The 20,503-nt window shown below is 40.5% G+C and overlaps 8 protein-coding genes across 8 annotated transcripts; 3 read left to right on the top strand and 5 right to left on the bottom strand.

The window, feature by feature from the left end:
• Nucleotides 1-203: 203 nt before the first annotated feature.
• Nucleotides 204-2,234, top strand: YVC1 (Yvc1p; the record flags this gene model as incomplete). The annotated part of the gene is made up of 1 exon (XM_022821955.1): nt 204-2,234. One exon carries the CDS (start codon nt 204-206, stop codon nt 2,232-2,234), a length of 2,031 nt encoding a protein of 676 aa, XP_022678264.1.
• A 49-nt stretch (nt 2,235-2,283) lies between these two features.
• On the bottom strand, nt 2,284-3,498 carry KLMA_80211 (S-adenosylmethionine-dependent methyltransferase; the record flags this gene model as incomplete). Its single annotated transcript, XM_022821956.1, has 1 exon — nt 2,284-3,498. The coding sequence occupies one exon, from the start codon at nt 3,496-3,498 to the stop codon at nt 2,284-2,286; it is 1,215 nt and encodes a 404-aa protein (XP_022678265.1).
• Nucleotides 3,499-3,853: 355 nt separating this feature from the next.
• On the bottom strand, nt 3,854-4,480 carry VPS21 (Rab family GTPase; the record flags this gene model as incomplete). The annotated part of the gene is made up of 1 exon (XM_022821957.1): nt 3,854-4,480. One exon carries the CDS (start codon nt 4,478-4,480, stop codon nt 3,854-3,856), a length of 627 nt encoding a protein of 208 aa, XP_022678266.1.
• Nucleotides 4,481-4,897: 417 nt separating this feature from the next.
• On the bottom strand, nt 4,898-6,550 carry PTC5 (type 2C protein phosphatase PTC5; the record flags this gene model as incomplete). The annotated part of the gene is made up of 1 exon (XM_022821958.1): nt 4,898-6,550. One exon carries the CDS (start codon nt 6,548-6,550, stop codon nt 4,898-4,900), a length of 1,653 nt encoding a protein of 550 aa, XP_022678267.1.
• Nucleotides 6,551-7,429: 879 nt separating this feature from the next.
• On the top strand, nt 7,430-8,476 carry TMA46 (translation machinery-associated protein TMA46; the record flags this gene model as incomplete). Its single annotated transcript, XM_022821959.1, has 1 exon — nt 7,430-8,476. The coding sequence occupies one exon, from the start codon at nt 7,430-7,432 to the stop codon at nt 8,474-8,476; it is 1,047 nt and encodes a 348-aa protein (XP_022678268.1).
• A 277-nt stretch (nt 8,477-8,753) lies between these two features.
• Nucleotides 8,754-10,454, bottom strand: APP1 (phosphatidate phosphatase APP1; the record flags this gene model as incomplete). The annotated part of the gene is made up of 1 exon (XM_022821960.1): nt 8,754-10,454. The coding sequence occupies one exon, from the start codon at nt 10,452-10,454 to the stop codon at nt 8,754-8,756; it is 1,701 nt and encodes a 566-aa protein (XP_022678269.1).
• Nucleotides 10,455-12,150: 1,696 nt separating this feature from the next.
• On the top strand, nt 12,151-13,791 carry ECM3 (putative ATPase ECM3; the record flags this gene model as incomplete). The annotated part of the gene is made up of 1 exon (XM_022821961.1): nt 12,151-13,791. One exon carries the CDS (start codon nt 12,151-12,153, stop codon nt 13,789-13,791), a length of 1,641 nt encoding a protein of 546 aa, XP_022678270.1.
• Nucleotides 13,792-14,024: 233 nt separating this feature from the next.
• Nucleotides 14,025-18,923, bottom strand: CMR2 (Cmr2p; the record flags this gene model as incomplete). Its single annotated transcript, XM_022821963.1, has 1 exon — nt 14,025-18,923. One exon carries the CDS (start codon nt 18,921-18,923, stop codon nt 14,025-14,027), a length of 4,899 nt encoding a protein of 1,632 aa, XP_022678271.1.
• Nucleotides 18,924-20,503: the final 1,580 nt, after the last annotated feature.

Genomic DNA, 20,503 nt, shown 5'->3' on the forward strand with positions numbered 1-20,503 from the left:
AATAGATATGCAGAACTTCAAGAAGAAGAAAAAAAAAGGGTCTGCTACGGTCAGTCAGTCTAATATAAAAACCGTAAAAATGGAAAGAATTGAAAACAATGGGTCAGAGAACACACATACACGTATAAAAAACCGACCAGGATGGTAGTATAGTTGCCTAATTTTGTCTCCTATCTTCGCTTCAACAACTAATTTTTACACGCATGGAACAATCTGTCCTTCCTTGCACTTCTCAGGAGTACTGGGAAGACCCAGCCAATACTTCCAATTGCATTGCGCCTAATTCGAGACAAATTCTAAAGATTGCAACTAATTTGAAGTATTTAATTGATGAGGTGATTCCTATTGCCTATGACGAAAGTTCGATCACTTGTGAGCATTCCAGGATCATAAACGCCAAAGTTATCAAGCTTGCTCGAGAAGCATGTGGGGGTGATCGAAAGAACCGGGACTCTGTGAAAAAGTATGAGTCTGTGATTGTTTTTGCGTTGTTGAAAGTGTGTGGATGGTATTGGGGTTTGGCAGAATCTGAACTTCACAACTCAGAAGTTTACAATGCAAGAGCGGTGGCTGCTCAACAATTGTCTAAATTAATTATCGAAGAAACTGAGCAGGAGGATTACCACTACACGTTTATGCAGTTGCTCTTACGCAGATATGTGATCAATGAAAATGAAGTGGATTCTGTTCCGACTTCTGCACTTGAACTAGCTATGGATATGCACTGCACCATTGTTATTGGCTCATCTGGCTACCAAAGGTGTTTGAAGTGGCTATGGAGAGGGTGGATTGTGCAAAATAAATACGACCCTGAAACCTTCACGCTTTGTTCCATCGTTCCCCGCTGTGAACTGCGCAAGCATTTTACCCCAGACAGGTTACGTGCTCCTGTATACCAGAATCTGCTTCAAATCATATTTTCATTGTTTTATTTGATGTTCTATACTATTGTCGTTAACCAAAAGGACTCTGTTAACGTCGAGCCCATTGGATTCTGGGAATCATGGTTTTACGTATTTACGTTGGGGCACATAATCGATGAGGTGGTAAAATGCTACCACATTGGGTGGGCATATCTTGGATTCTGGAATGTGTACCACGACTTCATGTTTAGTATAATAGTGTGGTCCATTGTGTTACGTATCATGAGCGTCTGCCCTTGGAAAACCAATATGCCAGCCGAACATTGGGATACTGTTTCCTACAGAATTTTATCCTGTGCCGCCCCATTGGTTTGGTCACGACTATTGTTATACTTGGAATCTGAAAGATTTGTCGGGGCGTTGTTGGTTGTTTTGGCACACATGATGAGAGAATCCATTTACTTCTTCTTCTTATTGATTTTGGTAATGATAGGATTCCTACAAGGTTTCCTTGGTCTAGATTCTGCAGATGGTAAAAGAGAGATCACATGGCCCATTTTGACAAACCTTTTGACTACCATCCTAGGCGGAGGTGGCTTTGATATGTTTGAGAAGTTTGCTCCACCATATGCAGCCGTATTATATTACAGCTACTGCTTCATTGTTACCATTATATTATTGAATATCTTGGTTGCCCTCTATGCTAGTGCATACCAAAAAGTCATCGACAATGCAACAGATGAGTATTTGGCGTTGATGGCACAGAAAACACTAAGATATATCAGAGCTCCAGATGAAGATGTATATGTGCCCCCATTGAATTTAATCGAGATATGCATAACTCCAGTATTGTGGCTACTACCTAAACGTCAAGCAAGGGGATTATCAAATATTGTGATGACTATCATTTACTCCCCTATTTTATGCTATATCGCAGTTGTGGAAACAGTACAAGCTCGTCGCATCATGTACAATAGGCTCAACAAGCTACCAGATGATGCCAATGAAGATGATGTGGCATGGGATTTAACTGATGGTTTCCAAGAGGAAGACGTTAGCCTTCTAGACAGCAATGTTGTTAAAAGCTTCAAAGTGACTAAAAGGAGGAACGAGAGGGCCCAGCAGATCCAAAGAGAAGCTGAAAATGTTGATCCTCGTTTCGCAGTTAGGAAAGAATGGTTCAAAGAGGTAAAGCAAGTTGTACAACCTGTTACTGAAGGCTTTGAAACTGGTATTGGTTGGGAACACTATCGGATATTTAATGAGTTGACTGAAAGACAGGTAGAATCTGATAAAAAAATCGACGAGCTCACAGATATGGTCAATAACTTAACTAGTCTGATCAAAGAATTAAAAATAAAGGAAGATTGAAACTCTCGCAATGCTTGACTTTTATAGAAGTATTTACCGATATCAACTTCTAAATATTGTTATTAACTTTATCACAGGATTTTTGAAGAATCCAGAATGAACACTGATAACCTTGCATAGATATATCCATTTTATTTGTACCATATCCGGATGAAATATGAGACTGTTCGTGAATTATCTTGAATGGAAATTTGGTGCTTGCAACAGAGAGAATGTCTTCATGGGAGAGTTCCAGACCTTTTAAAGGTGTAACGAACATATTCGAAACTTCACCTGTGTACGGATTGAAATCTGCTGTAATTTCTGTCTGGGGATCTTGTTCAAAATGGTACATAAATGGCCCAAAATTGATCCAATAGCCGCCATCTTTCAAGACATGAGATATCGTTTCCAGATAATCCAGAACATTTGATGCCGTATCAATGAAGAAATTGGTAACTACAAGATCTTTTGTACTTCGGTTACGTGCCCTAATTTCCCTAATATAGGCAGAATTTGAGTAAGAGTCTGATTGTTTGATATTAGTGTTTGGCCCGTAGAGATCTGGGAAAGAACCTGTTACCATTGATAAGAGACCCTTGCCCCCTAATTCCTCAGAAATGTTAATATCTGGAATATTGACTCGTCGTAATTGTTCTCGTCTATTCAAGTGATGTGAGAATGAATGAACAAAAGGATAAATACCTACTTGATCTTTTTGTAATCCAGAGTCCATAATAAACTGACCAACCATTATCATATGATAAGAAACTTCATTGGCCTCTGTAGAAAATCCCATTCTTGCTATATCAACAGCCAATCTTGCGAGACCTGCTCCAGGCACTAAAACTTTTACATCTCTTCTGTCGTGTGGGAACTTGCTATCTAGAAAGTCTTTAAGAAGTGCTAAGAAACGATCTCTTTCTTCAGAGCAATCTGCAGACCATTCTCTGGCTATTTGGTTGAGAATGGAAACTGTTTTACCCATGTCTACATTATTCGGAGTTGCCCATTTATTAGGGTCGCTTCCGAGGCCCCATATGCCAACGCACTTTTCTAATAGATTCATATAAAAGATAGAGTTACTCTCAATGCAGTCACGTATGTTATTGAGATAATCCTCATACCAGGGAATCAGCTGCTTCTGATAAGTTGACAAGGATTTCCATTTCAGTATTCTTGGTTTCCAAATCTCTTGTAGACAGAAGTCTTTATAATGGTAGAATGAATTGGCTGTACGTTCCAATAACACTTGATCGCTAATTGCCTCCTCTGGAAGGTCCATGTTACTCTCTATTATATCATATTCCACTGCTTTGGTAACAACAGCAAGCGTTATATCTCTACATGGCCAATGTTATAGATGGACCTACAGAAGTACAATGTTCTAGTTAGCAACAGAGACAAAAATATTTGGGCCTTCAAGTAAAAAAAATGATATAAACAGCATATATATATTTATGTATGAGATTTATACTAGATGGATGGATGATTCGGTGGCTAGTAGCATCGAAGAAAGAGAGCTGGTTAGGTTAAGTCTGAATATTAAATTGGTACTACAACTGGTGTATAAGTTCTTTTTCTTGTCTTTGTGAGCCGTATAACGAAAGTGTTCCATGAAAGTATTCTCTTCTTTTATTTTAACACGCACAGTTACTTACATTTTCAGGGTTTGTAGAGTTATTCAAATCGATTCTTCTGTCATCTACGGCGTTCAGTTCACCATTTCCAGCACCATTTGCTTTCTTAAGTGGAATCTTTTCACCGATAGCTAAGAATACTTCATTAACATTTTCACCGGTCTTTGCACTAGTTTCGAAAAAGAGCAGATTCTCCTCCTGTGCTAGCTTCTCTGCTTCTTCTCTAGCAACCTTCCTATCATCTTCGGATTCCAATAGATCCATCTTATTCCCAACCAAAGCGATGACAATTCCTTTACTAGCTTGTTCATGTAATTCTTTTACCCAGTGACGCGCCTTAATAAACGACTGTGGTTTCGTCACATCATATACCACTAGGGCTGCTTGAGCGTTTCTATAATACATTGGTGCTAAAGATGCAAACCGTTCCTGACCAGCAGTATCCCATATCTCAAACTTTATCGTATGATCGGCCATGTTAACTCGTTGGGTCAAAAATGCAGCACCAATAGTAGGCTCTTTATTCTCAGCAAAATCATTAGACACAAATCTCAAAACGATAGAAGATTTTCCCACAGCTGCTTCTCCTAGAAGCACTAGCTTTATTGAAGTAATATTTGAGTTCATCGTATAATTAAAACTTGGTTCTCTTTAATCCTTATACTTTTTAACTCCAAATTAAACCTATAGCCCTTAAATCCTTCACTATTATGCACTTATAGTATCCAGCTATAATAAGTTAGTATCAATAGTTAACAGCTTTTTAGGATAGTGCTTTCTCCCCAACCTTTATGTTCTATCAGTAAAGTAAGGAGCGATATTCTTTATCCTTTTCAAACTGGGCTTTGTTTTAGAAGAACGAAGCATCTGAGATACAGAAAACGATACGAAACACGTGACCAAGTGATTTCAAGACATTTATCAGGTAATCTGGAGCAAACCAAGGTAGAATCAGGAGAATGCTCTTAGGTAATATACAGAGTATTATATGGATCTATACCTATAATAAATACGAGGAGATTAAAATCGAGGGAAACCTTTGGACTATAATTTTGGTGTTTCTGCCTTAGTTGCGACATGGTTAATCTCCAACTTACCATCAGTTCCCTCAGTTTCATTGCCAAAAAACACTACAGTTACGGTCAAGTCATCCCTGTATCTTCTGCTCTTTGTTGGAGGTATACTGACTAGAGTTGAGACGTAATCCTTGTTACCACCGCCGCTGAGAGCGTTTCTGATCAAATGGGTGGCAACGTTCTCGTCTTCCATGAGATATTCGCTCTTGGAAGCCTTCCCTTTGTTAGAGGAGGTCTTGTATCTGAATGCAGGTCTCTGCGATTCTTTGTCCGGGGAAATATCCTCCAAAGCGGGTAATTTTCCATATGGTGATTGTTCCTTTAGTACCTTGAAGTTTTTCTTGATAGGATGCTTCTCCATCCATTTGATCACAAGGCCTGCGATTTCTTCGTTGCTTAGCAATTCGAAAAGACCATCGGATCCCAAGACCATGAATTTTGTCGAATCGTCAATGTGAGTAGTGGTTATTTCGGGTTTTGCTGTCACGTAAGGTGGAGTCAAGAAATCCTTAGGCTCTCTTCTGAAGTAGATTTTTAGATGGTCTGGTAAATCATGAACTGATTTACCATTGATTTCTTTTACTTTGTACCTGTAGTCCCCAAATGCTCTAGAAGGCTGTAACGATCCTAATATTCTGCCACGGTGGACACAGTTTGGCTCATCTGGGTGTTCTTTACGAATTCTTTCAACCTCTTGCTCGTTATCACCAGTTTGATCAGTACTCAATGATTTGACAGTCCACGACCCATCATCTGATTGTTTTGCCAAGATTGCACGGGAATCCCCGGTCACAGCTACCTTCATGGTGCAGTTGTTCGAGTCGTACATTGACAAAAGACCACAGGAGCCTGAAACAGCCGGTAGGGATTCTACCAAGTTCTCCTTTGATGGATCTTCGAATAGCTTTCCAAGACTCCCATAAACAATATCATTATCTAGCTGAATAAAGCCCTGGGTAATTGCTTCGTCAATCGATTCCGATGTCAAGAACGCGGCGCCCTTGTTATATATCTGTCCCAATTGATAAGCAACGTATGGCACTAGTTCTTGAGAAAGCTTTGCCGACGTGTAAGGGCCACCATGCCCATCAAAAATGCCAAAGAAATACAAGTCTTCTAAACTCTCCGAAGATTCAGTAGGCACTGTAATAATCTGCTCCACTCTGTTATCCTCAATTGGAGCATTTGAAGGGAGTTGGGACACGTCGTAACGTAGAACGCCCTTCCCTCGGTTAACGAAGTAGGACTCTTCAGATTTGTGTAAAATAGCTTCCACTTGCTTGTCATTTAGTAAAGACACCGTGTTGGAGTTAGAGTTCGAGTTTGTGTTGGCATTTATGTTTGTGGCAGCACTCTTTGACGTGGAATACTGCTTTAACCCGTAAATAGAGTCCGAACTGACGTAACTTGAAAAATACGAGTAGCCTAGGATCAAAGTACCCCCAAGCACCGCGTATTTCAATTCGTTAGACCTCAGAATACCACCCTGTCTCCTTTGATTGGAAGTTGACGAAGCCGAACGACGCTGAGACAGGAATAGCATTCTAGTTAGATCGTTCCTAGAAAGGCATCTGGATAATGCTCTGAACGTCCGCACTTGCAGTAGTGAAGGCGGCGGCATGGCTTTTCAGATCCTAATGTTGTGATGAAAGCAAATTCAAGTCGATAAACCTAAAAAAAATACTTCCAATCCTTGGTTATTCCCTCCTCTTTTTATTACATTGTTCATCCTTTACAAATCTTTACTTGTTTTCAATAGGTATCGTATTGTAAAACAGCAAGATACCCTTATTTAAAGATATATTGATCACGTGAAGACCTGAAGTGTTCATTTCTACGCTTGAAAGGATAAATGTGACGTGATAATCAAGGTGATCTCTCTCTCTCTCTCTCTATCACATTTGCCACATTTGCTGCATCAAACATCACCCCAGGTTGGGTTTATCCGTGGTGATTCAACGACGGCCTAGTTTTAACGAGGACTGGCACTTTGACTTACTTACCCCATATAATATAAACTTGCGTCGCATACGTAAAGAAAAGTGTGGAAGGCTTGATATATAAGCACTTGGTTGGAGCGAGTGGGGCAGACCAGATCGAGAAATGATTGTCGTATGTGTGTCCAACCCTTCGTTCCTATAGACTGCTGCGGCACGTATAAGATACAATGGAGGGGAGTGGGGGTAAAGATGTTATGCTGGTCTATTGTACGCATCCTGTCACGTGATACATATTTGTGGAATATCGTATCAAACCCGTAGAGAATGATATTGAAAAATTTTGGAATTCGAGCGAAGGAAACGTCGTGAACAGTATATCGATCAAGAGATGCGATGAGATGGTGTAAAAAACAGGAGTGTTAGTGGGAAGAGAGTTGTTTTAACCTTGTGTTTGGATTGAGATTTTGGTGAGTGATTTTATTAGGTTCTCACATACAAGAGCAACGAAAGGGTTTCTGATTTAGATACCAGACGTGTATATATAGTAAATCGAAGAGAAGATGCCACCAAAGAAGAAGCAACAACAGCAACCAGTGAAGAAGAAGAAGGACAATGTCGACAAGACGTTTGGTATGAAAAACAAGAACAAGTCGACTAAAGTTCAAAAGTTTATCAAGCAAGTTGAGTCCCAGCAGGATCCAAAGAAGGAAGAATTGAAGAGAAAGAAGCTCGAAGAAAAGAGACTGAAGGAAGCTGCTGAGGCGGAAAGAAGAGCGTTGTTCAATCCAGTAGATCAGAGAGTCAAGGCGGGTGTTGATCCTAAGACTGTTCTCTGTGCGATGTTTAAAATTGGTAACTGTAACAAGGGTGCTCGTTGTAAGTTTTCGCACGATTTGAATATTGGCCGTAAGGTTGAAAAGAAGGATTTGTACCAGGATACAAGAGCTGAAAAGGAGTCTGACACTATGGACAACTGGGATGAAGAAAAGTTGAGAAGTGTTATCAAATCTAAGCACGGAAATCCAAGGACCACTACAGATAAGGTTTGTAAGTACTTTATTGAAGCCGTCGAAAATGGTAAGTATGGTTGGTTCTGGGTGTGTCCGAACGGCGGTGACAAATGTATGTACAGACACTCTTTGCCAGAAGGCTTCGTGTTAAAGACTAAGGAACAAAAGAGATTGGAGAGAGAAGCTTTGGAGAACAAGCCAAAAATCACATTGGAAGAGTTTATCGAAACAGAAAGAGAACGTTTGGATAAGAGTAATCTAACTCCAATCACAATGGAAAACTTTGCACAATGGAAGAAGAACCACAAGATTGAAAGACTCAATCAGGAGAAGGAAAACGCATCAAAGAAGAAACCAACTGGACGTGAAGTTGTGCTGAAGAAATTCGCTGAAAACAAGAAGTTCGATATGCTGGAGGAAACCGATGCAACAAATGGCTCTGCTTGGGATCTAACTGAATTCACAACTGCTCTAAAAGAGGTTGATGGTAGCAGCTCTAGCGGTATCAAAGATTATGGTGATGGTAGCAATCCAACTTTCGAAATTCCTAAAAAGAACGACGAACCTTCAAAACAAAACGCTGAACTCACTGCATGAGAAAAACGGACATCACTTACACATACCCGCTGCATATCTATAATTATATATAATGTGTGAGTGTATATAATAGTATTATTACCTTCAATTCTCTTTTTTATTGTTAACTACTTTATACTTAAATTGTAAAAACGGACATTTCAAATTCTTCAACTATTTCGTGAATGGTAAAGGAATTTAATGCTAACTATTTATGGATAATAACATACTGTCTACAAATATCCTTTTAGTTTTATTTTTATTTTTATTATTATTATTATTGTTATTATCATTATCATCATAACTTATCAATCTTTTTTAGACTATCTTCAAGGCATGCAATTGGATCGTTGAAAAACATGAATCTAGTGTTAACGTTGTGTGCCTTGAATTTGTCTACGGTAGTGCGCACTCTTTCATTCCAGTTTTCTGCCTTTTTGTCAAAGAACTCAGGGTAGGTTCCGTAGTCATTCTGTGATGAAGGTAAAGAATACACTGCATCTTCCATACTCCTCATCTTAAGCCTCGTTGGTTTTCTTGGTGGAAGAGGAGGCTGTTGCGAACGTACTGATTTAGACTCTGTGATCTCTTTCCGTAGATCTTCACTTATAACTGGTTTCCTCTTGGGCACTTCAGGCGGCTTTTTCTTTTCAGATGTAGGGAGTTCTGAGTCAGAGTCCGAATCAAATTGAATCAGATCAGGTATAGCTTTTTCTTTAAATTGGCTATGATAATGCTTTTCGATGTACTGGTTTAATGAGTTCATTACTCTGGACTCGCCATCATATTCATCACTCATTGAGTTCTTGCAACATCTTATATATATACCGATAATTTGGTTTGGGAATTGAATAGCTGTTGATGTGTAAGCTTCCAGATCTTGTTCACCAGAATCACCAACAAGTATGAATTTTTTATTAGGAAAATCATTGCAAATCTTTATGATTGCAGTAAGTTTCCTTTGGGCGCTTGATTTCATGATACTTGAGAGCAAGTTCCCAGAGTACTGTTTGAGAAACATTGGACCTAGTGGGTAGTTTCCCCTAATATATTCCGATAATATGGGGAAGATCTGTGCTGGGGCGTTTGAGACGTAAAAAAAGTCAACGTTCCTGCTATCTCTCAACGTTTTGTACCAAAGAGGCATGTCCTTTATTTGCCATTCATCAAAGCTGCTGACGAACACGTTCAAGAACATCGATCTTTTGTCTCCAACGACACCGGTATGTTTGATAGTGTCGTCTATATCGCTAATTAGCCCGACTCCTTGGTTCTCTACGAAGAAAACTGGACAATCATTGACGAGGCCAGTTTCCAAGCACTTCACCTTAGCAGCAGCCGGTCTGAAATCGCTTTTCATGGAGATGTTAAAAGCACCAGATGCGTCAGAAACGGTCTGAGTATCCAGAGTCTCATTTCGAGAACCATAGAGCACTGCTTGCAGTGGGGCGTTTGGTATGTTCTTGTTCATGAATCCTGCAATCCTCTCCCGTAAGACCTGTTCCTGCGTGGGTGGGGCCCCTGTTACGGACCGTTCCGAAAAGCTGGAGGAGACAGAAGACGAAGTCGTGGATGTGCTTTCCAAGGACAGCGTTGAATCGTTTTTCAAAGACTCCAAGCTCTGTTCCACATTTTCCGGAGGTTCGTTCCTCAAGAACTGTCTGCAGATGGACAGCAACAAGCTGTTCCTTTTACTCTTTTGGCCCGTGGAATACAACAACCCTCTGACTTCTGTCACGTAGCCACCGTCTGGCAGGGGTCTTGCGTACGAAGGATAGCAGAGTAGCTTTGGGGGAAACATTTCGAACTCCAATGCGCGTGCCTCTGCCGGAGTCAAGTCGTTCCCGTAGTAGTTTTTCAAAGAGTTTTTGGCCGCATTAAAGTAAGTATCCTTAGTCTGTTTGACCATGTTGTACAATCGCTGTCGCCTGCCACTCTGTACGTTGGACCCGAACTGGGATCCGTACTTGGACCCATCTGGCGCTGCATGCAGCTCCATTGGCTTTAGAATCTTCGATTTGGATACGTTAGGGCTCTTCTTCCGCTTTAACTTCCTGTAAATCGAGATCGACCTTCTCTGATCCTTTAAAACACTATTTAACAACAAAACGGCAAATCACAGATTGGTGGGTGGGGGAGGGGAGCGAAACAACAACAACAACACGGCAGTTCGATTCAGCAGCAACTACACTTATGCCCTAGCTGACTAGATATGAATTAGTTAGTCCACCTTACCTTTTCGCTTTCAAAACGTCAAAAGAGGGCTTCTTTCCTATAAGTTGTGGCCTGTTCACCTTTTCACCTTGCCTGCCTCTAAAACTATATATTGTGAACGTGCAACCAAACTCCAGGCTACTCTTTTATAAGTGTGTGTGCAATGTTAAAGGTTAAATGCGAACGTTTCCATCGTTTACTATATATGCATGAATTAATGGAGCGCGGAATCGGGGAACTTTATTTTTTTTTTTTCTTTCTCATTAAAAAAAAAAAAAAAAAAGACACAATCTGATACTCACGTGAGTCTCACATGACTCCTAAACCAACCAACCAACCAACCCAAACCCCTCGTTACCCGGCTTACCCTACCGCCCCCCCCCCCCTGCCTTTTGCACAGCCCCACGCCCGGATTACGTAAAAGTTAAGCTTTTATACCGTTCCATTCGGAATTTCTGCTTCGTTCTCGTATCTTTTTGTGCGCTTGTTTTTTGTAGTTGTTTTTTTGGGAAATTCCTCTTGGCAGTGGGAGATACGTCGAAACATACGAAAGGAACAAAGCGCGCACAAAAAAGAACAAAAAGAACAAAAATTCGAAGCGAATTAGAAGAAGCTCGCAGAAAATGCCGCAGGGCACGGAAAAAATAAAAGTAATAAAAAATAATAAAAAAAAAAAAAAAAAAGCGAGAGCTTCGCTTGAGTCACCTCAGTCACGCGACACGTTATTCCGGCTCGGGAACTGCCCGCTTGCTTCCAATGCAATGCAATACCATATCATATCATATCATGGTATTCATTCTATATATAAGCATAAGACGATATATATCTCGTTTGTGAGCCGAAAGGGCTTTAGGGACGTGGGATTGGATTGTTGGAGTGGGATGGATGGAGTTGGGCGAGCCGACCCACTCTTTAGTTTGGGAGTCCCACCCTTCGGGTTTCATTCGGGTTTCGTGGGTCTACGTCCCCTGGACGTTTGTAGGGGTTTTAACGTTTTTATTGCTCGAACATTCATGGAGGACGCAGTTAATGGAATGATTTCAAGATTTTCTATAGTAGTTGCTGCTTGACGTAGGTATTAGGGTATTATTTGTGTAATGTATATATATAAGAGAAGAGGGGAGAAGTGAGGTGAAGTGTTTGATGGGAGATCTAAGGTTTGGAGATCTCAAGCGGTCAGGGTTTCAAGAGCGTTTCTTGGAGTGAAAAAGAAAAAGCGATATATATAGAGAGAGATAAGCGAAGCAGTCCGCTTAGAGAGTAGAAGCGACAAGGAAAGAAAGAAGGAAAGCAGTTACAAGCGAAAAGTGAGTGAGTGACTCTTTTAGCGAGAGTGGTGAAAAGGAAAAACAATAAATTAATCTCATCGCAAAAAGGATTTAAGTTTATAACAGTGAGTGTGAACTTGGAAGAAAAAGGTTTATACAGCAAGAGCAAGAGCAAGAGCATTCGCTATCGCTGCCAGCACAAGTGTAATAACCATGGGTCTATCAGTAGGACAGGCAATATGGATTTCTATTAAGCCTATGATCAAGATTTATTTCATTATCGGCACTGGGTTCGCTTTGGCAAAGGGTAATATCATGACCGTTGCTGCTACCAGAACGCTATCAGATGTGGTTTTGACAGTGTTACTACCGTGTTTGTCGTTTAATAAGATCGTCAGCAGTATCGAGGATAAGGATATCAAAGATGTCGGGATTATATGTCTATCCTCGTTGCTAATTTTTGGTACAGGGCTGTTTTTCGCATACGTTTGCAGAAGGTTGTTGCCAGTACCGAAGCAATGGTACGGTAGTATTCTTGCTGGTGGGATGTTCCCCAATATCAGTGATTTACCAATCGCCATCTTGCAGACAATGGACCAAGGCTCGTTATTCTCCCAAGAAGAAGGTAACAAAGGTGTTGCCTCGGTCATTATTTTCCTAGCCATGTTCATGATATGTTTGTTTAACCTTGGTGGGTTCAGACTTATAGAAAACGACTTCAATTACTCGGACGAAGAAAATGCTACACATTCAGAGGAAAGCACCGTGGGCGAACCCGTAAGGCCCAACGTTTCGCATAGAGCCTCGCAATTCAATATACCGAACGATTCCCAATCGCTGTCGTCTAAGGAGGAAGGCCCTATCCCCCTCTCCAACGTTTCTGACCAGGGAAGTGGTGGAACCGTCAGACAATACGACGATGAAACAAGCGCTATATCTCGCCGCACAACGAACATATCTCAGGCTAGTGCAGCCCAATCCGTTGTTTCATCGCTTAGATCCATTGACTTGAGATCTATGCCAGCTCAGGGCGTGGATGACTTGATTAGAGAATATTCCAACGTCGATCAATATGGTGACCGGAGACCATCTTTCAGCTCAAGTGCGCTGAGCGGAATCGATCAAACTGAAAGTACTACCCTTAAACGAGAACTCACAAATTTGAAAAGAATTATCACCTCAGATGCAACTGTTAACAAGAAAGATATTCAGGAATCGGGCAATTGGCTACCTAAAAGCATAGCTAAATTCCCAGGTGTAAACTTTTTGGTGTTTTTCTTAAAGAACTGTTTAAGACCATGTTCAATAGCTGTTATATTGGCGCTTGTTATCGCCTTTATCCCATGGTTAAAGGCTTTGTTCGTTACAACATCTAGTACTCCGCATATTCGTCAGGCCCCAGATGGACAACCAGCTTTGAATTTCATCATGGATTACACATCTTACGTGGGTAGTGCCTCCGTTCCTTTTGGTTTAATGCTTCTAGGGGCTACTTTAGGTAGATTAAAGCTCCAAAAGTTGTACCCAGGGTTTTGGAAAACAGCAGTTGTTTTGGTTTTACTGAAGCTTTGTATAATGCCAATTTTTGGTGTTCTTTGGTGCGATAGGTTAGTGAAGGCAGGGTGGTTAGACTGGAAACATGACCGTATGCTTTTGCTCGTTATTGCTATGGATTGGGGTTTGCCTACAATGACTACCATTATCTACTTTACTGCCAGCTATACACCTCCAGACCTTGCTGATACAACTAGAATGGATTGTGTTGCATTCTTTTTGATTCTACAATACCCTCTTTTGCTTATTACCATGCCATTTTTGGTCACATACTTCTTGCTTGTTCAAATGAAGGTGTAAATTTCTTTATCCATCACCACGACCATAAACATTACTTTATTCTTATTATTCTTACATCATACATGCCTCTCTGCATCGAGCATACTGAGTCCGGAACTAACTAATACATTTCAACTCGTTAATTATAGAACATTTCATTAATTCTAAAGTTCATATATAGACATTTTAATCAACATACTATAGAAACCTGTAAATCGGTTACCAATGTGAGTCCAGTTTGTCAAAGGAAATCATTACAATCCCTCTTGATTCTTTTCAAAATCTGACAACAAATAAATAGAGTTATTCTCACCAAAGCTTACACAGAATTGTGAATCAATGGTCATCTTCTTACTCAACCAATCTGTTAAAATTTGTTTTCTGTTCTTGGACCAATCACGGTACATGTAGTTCAACGATCCCGGTTTGATAAATGTGCACATATCTACTACAATTCCATGATTCTTTAGAAGAGTACTCACAATTAGGGGTGTGAGATTTGAGTATTCGGTTTTCATTTTATTGTTGCATTCTATTAGGCATGTTATTAGCCCACCTGTCTTGACAATCATACAGTTGTTAATGGAAATATGACAACGCCTTACCGTGGTTTCTAAATCAGTAACAAAGTGTGTTAGACCAAGGACCTCGATAGTCTCGCTTATACTACCCAAAACATAAAGTAATGAGAGTGTAATGTTGTTTCCCTGAGAATCAATTCTAGATACTGTTTTAATAAAACCTAAGTCACCAGTTCTTAGGTATGTTAGACCGTTGTCCACGCTGTTGTTGATCTTTGCTTTAAATTGTTCTGCTATGAATGGATCACGCTTTATCTTACGAGATTTAGGTTTAGTTCTATTGCTGCCGTTTGGCTTTAATGAAAATTGAGAGCTTGTCAATGGAATATAATGATCAAAAACTGTAGCTTCGGAGCAGCACCAGATTTCACCAATTTCATTTTCATAGCATGGTTCTTGAGTTTCAGGATTGATGATTGAAACATCTGTACAGACAGGAACAATACCAGAATCCTGGACATGAATGAACGCTTCTAACTCAGAAGCAGGGATAGTTGTTGGATCAACTTCATTAATTATACCCTCTCTCAAGGAGACCGGTTCAAGGTATATATCAGTAGGAGGAATTCCTAGATACGAGCGCATCGATATGAATGGATTAAAGTGATGTTCATAAACATAACTTAATTGTGATGTCGATACACCCAGGAATGGATATTTTGTCACCAATGCCTCGATAGCCATGAATTTAGGGCGCCCATAGAATGGTACCATTATGTTTTGGATACTAGCCATGAATCCAGGCGATATTGTAGATCCATTTCTTAGAGAAATTTCCTTCTTCTTCACAGCTGCAGTCAGGTTGGACTGCGATGCCAACAGTTCTGCTGCTTTATCCATGACAAGGTACAAAAGCTCAGGAGTCAGGTATAAATCTTTGACACTCAAATTTTGAAGACCTAATAGGAAATCCTTAGGATCCAGCAGAATATCTGAGGAGTTAAAGAAGCTTGTAGTGGCACCTGTATATATCCCAAGAATGCAGGTTTGAACGAATCCTAATCCATAATGGTAATTGACCACTGAAAAGATTCTATTCAAGGGATTTAATCGTAGAGTTTCTTTTAGTACCTTACATTGATTCAATAAGAGATTATGATTCATCACAATATGAATATCCTTAAATGCATCACGGTCCCTGTTGATCCAAATTAAGCACGGATCTTGCGGTTTGGCACCTGGTTCACCAAATTTGCTTTTTATTAATGGCCAAAACTGAGATAGGTTCATACTTGACTTCACCTTTATTTTGCTAGTATTTGTCATTTTCGGTAGGCTATGCTTTGAGTGTTTTAGTGCTTGCGATAGTTTTGAATTCTGTTCGAAGCTGTTATGTGCCTTACTATCAATGAAAATTCTCTTCACATTATAACACTCGATAACATTTAGCAAAAAGTCAATTTCTTGTTCAGCATGTGATTCAAGGAGCGGAGGTAAAGGAATAACTACGAGACTGCAAATGAAACATATCATAACAATAGCCACGTATTCCACAGAATTTTGACAAAGAATGATTACACGGTCGCCTTTCTTCAATGGTGTTTTAGACTCGACAATCTTTTTTGCATAAGCAGCAAGAATGCGGTCAAAAGCTTTCCACGAATAGTTAATATTGGTACTATTGGTAGATGACCCTCCTCCATTACTGAATGCGAAATCATTGGGTTGCTGCTTGATTCTGAATTGCAATATTTCAATAATTGATTTAAAAGTACTAAAATCTTTCCGAGTTCTGCTATCCGTGGAAGAATGTCTATAATCGATACCAGATGTTTGCCAGGTTTCCCGAGGCGATAGTCCATAATTTAGTTCAATATTGTCACCTATGCTTTGGTGTCTTAGATTTGATAGATGTTCAGAGAAGATACTTTCGTTATAATAAGAGGAATGTGGGACAAAGTCTAAAATCACATTGTCCAACTGGAATTTAACGAATTTACTTCTCAACTTACCATCCAGAAATTGTTTTTCTACTGTGCTATTTGCAATTTCTAAAGAACAGTATCTTCTGGGTAAAGAGCCAGGTAGCACAATCATTACGCAAAACGGTTGGATTTTATGGAATATCCATAACATCTTGTATATTTGTTCTGTGAGAGTATTCATTGTCTTTTCGACCGACCGGTACTTTTGTGGAGAGGTATTAAATGCCCCAGGGTTTAATGCTGCATTATTTGCTGCCGAGCTTTCAACCACTACAACTAAAAAGTGTTCCTGTCGATTATGTGGTAGTTCAAAGGCAGCTACTTCCGAAACTGTATCTACTGTCCGCACAATGTTCTCGGTAATATGTTGTAGGTAAAATGATTGGACGATTCTATTTGGCTGAAGGTCTGATGTTGTGTCTTTAGAGTTTGTGCGCAAGTTTTGGATAATCTTGTTGCCTTTAGACCTGGATATATCACTTGTGTGAGACCAATTTGGTAGCCTGATGAGTTGATTTTGCAAAAACATATCTTCTATCAACGAGAGAATGAATATTTTACCATTGTGAATGAATCCCATCAGTTTTGTTCTTGTAAAAGTTGTTTCAGAAGGGCACATGCTCATAATCATATTAAGCTTTTCTGTGTATTGTTTAGGATCCTTGAACTCTTCGTTGATCTCCGCAAACATTCTTTTGTAATTGATTCTAGCCTGGAATACGAAATCATTGATTCTATCCATTTGGTAGAATTCATCAGTCATACTTGGAGAGCTGATCCATAGTTCCCCTACGGTTAAATCTGGGACAAGTGTCTGAGTATCCGGGTTAACGACACATATAGTAGAGTCCGGGAGCGGGAACCCAAATGACGCAACACGTAAAAAGTCCTTTTTCGAACTGATTGAGTTCATCATAGCGAGAATACTAGGTCTCACAATGTTCAGTTTTAGCTTTTCCTTGTCCACGAAAAGTTCGTCCTGCAGCTTTAGTTTACCATCATGTAACGGGAAATTCTGCAGATTTCCTAACTGATCTCTGGTAGAGATGAATATGCCACCAAAGTCGAGCATGGTGAGCAAAGGAGTATAACATTGGGAAGCGTCCATACAACCTAAGTTCTTTAACCACTTATGAACTACCATATCGGTAACATCGGTATCAATTGTTGTACATGACGTCAAGCAATGTTTAATATGAGTAAAGTCTATTTTTGACTTCTTTGAGGTTGCAGATTCTGGATTCTCCAAGTAATTGATTACCACTTGTTTCAATTGAAGTTGGTCATTAAGTAAAATGTTTACCTTGTGCTTGCTGATTAAACTTTCGTAAAAGCCTGGGGCTTTCAGAAGGTCTCTGTCGACGTTAATCAACACGTTCCCTGTGAATATGTTGAAAAGGACACCAAATACTAACCCGGTAGATCTTGTTGGGTCTAAACTGTTTAGGATGATGTGTTTTGATAAAGATTTCTTCTGGCGGAAATTTCTGATAATTTTGGAACTCTTCTTTGAAGTGGACTCCCGGGAGTCCAAGATACTTGCCATGTTGTCAAACTGACCAGCCAAAACTTGATGCTTCATGATAACCCCAGACAATTTTCCTAAGGGCGTTCTTGTGAACTCTATGTATGATACATTTGGAATATCAAACGTTGGTGCCTTCTTCTTTGCCTTGGAGTACGTTCCCAAGTCATCTGTCTTCAAAAAAGTGATTTTGGAGAAGAACTCGCTCTTGATCAATTTCAACTTCGTGTTCTCGTCTGCGTACAGATCATCTAAACTTGCATAACATTGTTCTGAGATCAATATGAACTTGGAATTCGTCGATTTGATGATCTGGATAATCTCGTTCAATGAGTACGTCGAAAACGACACAGGTACTGCGATCATCCCTGCGATGAAACATCCCAACAAGCACACTGTGAACTCAATAGACTCATCTGGATCGTACCAGAGCAAAACCTTGTCCATTTTGTATAGCTTATACTTACCCGCTTGGAGCTCATGGGCTATTTTTTCCGCCCTCAAGTATAATTTCTCCCACGAAATAGACGTTTCCTTACCCTTCGCGTTGATTCTGATCATTGCTGTTTCGGCACCATATATTTGGAACCGCCCACGAAGAATCGAAGGTATCGAATCCCAATCCTTCGAAGCCTGGTTGTTGAAACGCGGAAGTAACGGCACCATTGGATCAAATCCGCTAACCCCATTCTCGTCCTCAATCAAATCCACATGCTTGACGGGCAACGAAACCATCGTCGATGCAGACCTTTTCATGAGCGAGTGCGAGTGAGTGGTAGTCACCCTATAGAACGAACTAGTGTCCTTGTAATGATGTGCCGTCGATGACGTAATCGACTGGTTGTCCATCCCTATTGATCGGCCCGCCATCGACATCGAAGCCATAGACTTAGTATGCCTATGCGACCTACCTACATCCACAGATGATCGAGGAGAGTTCACCAGAGGATTCTGGGTAGTAGTAGCATACCGCTCCAACAGTTGTTTGCGCTTGCGCTGGTACCCCTTGCTTGTGAGGTTTTCTTCTTGATAATCCGCAATTAACTCTTCAAGTTGCGACCGAAGCGCCGGCGGCAGGTTTTCCGGCACGCTTAAATCCAAAGACGAGCTTGTACTAGCCATCCCTTAAAACTTGTTGCTCGCCTGCCAATTTCGCTAGCGTTCGGACTTATAAATCAGCTGCTGCTTGTCTGCCTTTTTCTCTTGTTCTTGCTATATACAATCTATTTTTGAATTTAAACTTGATAAACCATTGTTTTAGGTATTAGAAGCTTTAAAACGAATATCAACAAAGAATGGCATATAAAAAAAATACAAATACAAATTGCAATACACAAGACCCTGGAATGGGGGGGAGAGAATGGATTGCGGGTAGGGTCACAAGGTAGGGGAAATATGTCAAGCGTAAATAAACGGCCCATATCTCACATTGATGATGACGTTTTTTTGTTATTTTTTTTTTTTGGTCTTTTTTTTTTGGGGGAACCGAGGGTTCCCCTAGGAGACGGTCACGTGATGTGATTTTCTTCTTTCCTCACGCACCCATACACACAGTCCAGCCCTTCGGACCGAAAACGGTAATTTTTCTTGCACTACCCTTTATAGCAACTACTCTTTCTTGGGATAGTTCCAGTTCTGGACCCGCCTCTCCTCAAACGGACGCCCAGAGTTTTTGCGCTGTGGTGTGCTGGTTTCTGGGGACTGAATCCCCAATCCCTAGAAACGAAGGTAGCCGACGGGGATGTGCAAACCGTTCCGCTGCGTCCTCTACTGAGGAGTAAAAAACCAAAAAAAAAAAAATAACGTACACAAAAGATGGCTACGTAGTCGTCTGGCGCAATGGCTGCACGCATTGTTTATGTTTCATGTGGGAAAAGGCGGCTCGAGAAAGTCTGCTCGGGAAAGTCTGCACGCACGACATGATAGGCCTGCACAAGTGTGTGTTGTGACGTTGGCGCTAACGTTAATCGTTCCTAGTGTCGTGTCATTATTTGGTGTGTGAGTTAGTGGGATTACTACTACTCTACACTAGGTTGTGTGGAGTGTGGGATTTACACAGAGAGAAGAGATGATCAGGCCCTGTGCGCTATTGTTGTTTTGGTGCCTGTCGAATCTCCCATTTGGGAACGGTGCCTGTCGAGAGATGACAAGATCCACGATGCCCTTTGTTATAGTGGTTTTTTCTCTGCAGTGACAACGGGTAGAACAAGCGCATCCAATCATCTGAAGGGACACCATAGAAAGAAAGAAGAAAGAAAAAAAAAAAAATTATACCAAATGGTAAATTAAGATATTCTCTGGTGGGAAACGCAGTAGGACAAGCGGTGGTGCAAGATTGGTGCACGGGTTGCATACAGATTTGCTGGAAGGAGCAGGCTCTGGTGTGTGTATGTACGATGAGTTTACGTTAGGTTTAAGTTTGAACTTTGCAGTAGCCAGAGATGATCGTAGAAAAGATAATTGAGATTCTTGAGATACTTGGTTTTGATTGTAGTTCTGGAGCAGTGGCTCTCGCTCTGGCTCTTGCCTTCGTACTGGTAGGGTCGCAGACACGTCGGCTTGGAGGGTTGGAATTGGATTCTGCCTGTGTTTTTTTTTTCATGCTGGAGATTCGTCTGTGTATTTCATAGACAGTCACTGAAATATTTCTTATTATATATATTTTATATTTAAATGGGTATAATATAATAATTGAAACAGTA

The sequence above is a fragment of the Kluyveromyces marxianus genome, chromosome 8 (assembly GCF_001417885.1).
Source record: "Kluyveromyces marxianus DMKU3-1042 DNA, complete genome, chromosome 8".
NCBI classification, from domain to species: domain Eukaryota; kingdom Fungi; phylum Ascomycota; class Saccharomycetes; order Saccharomycetales; family Saccharomycetaceae; genus Kluyveromyces; species Kluyveromyces marxianus.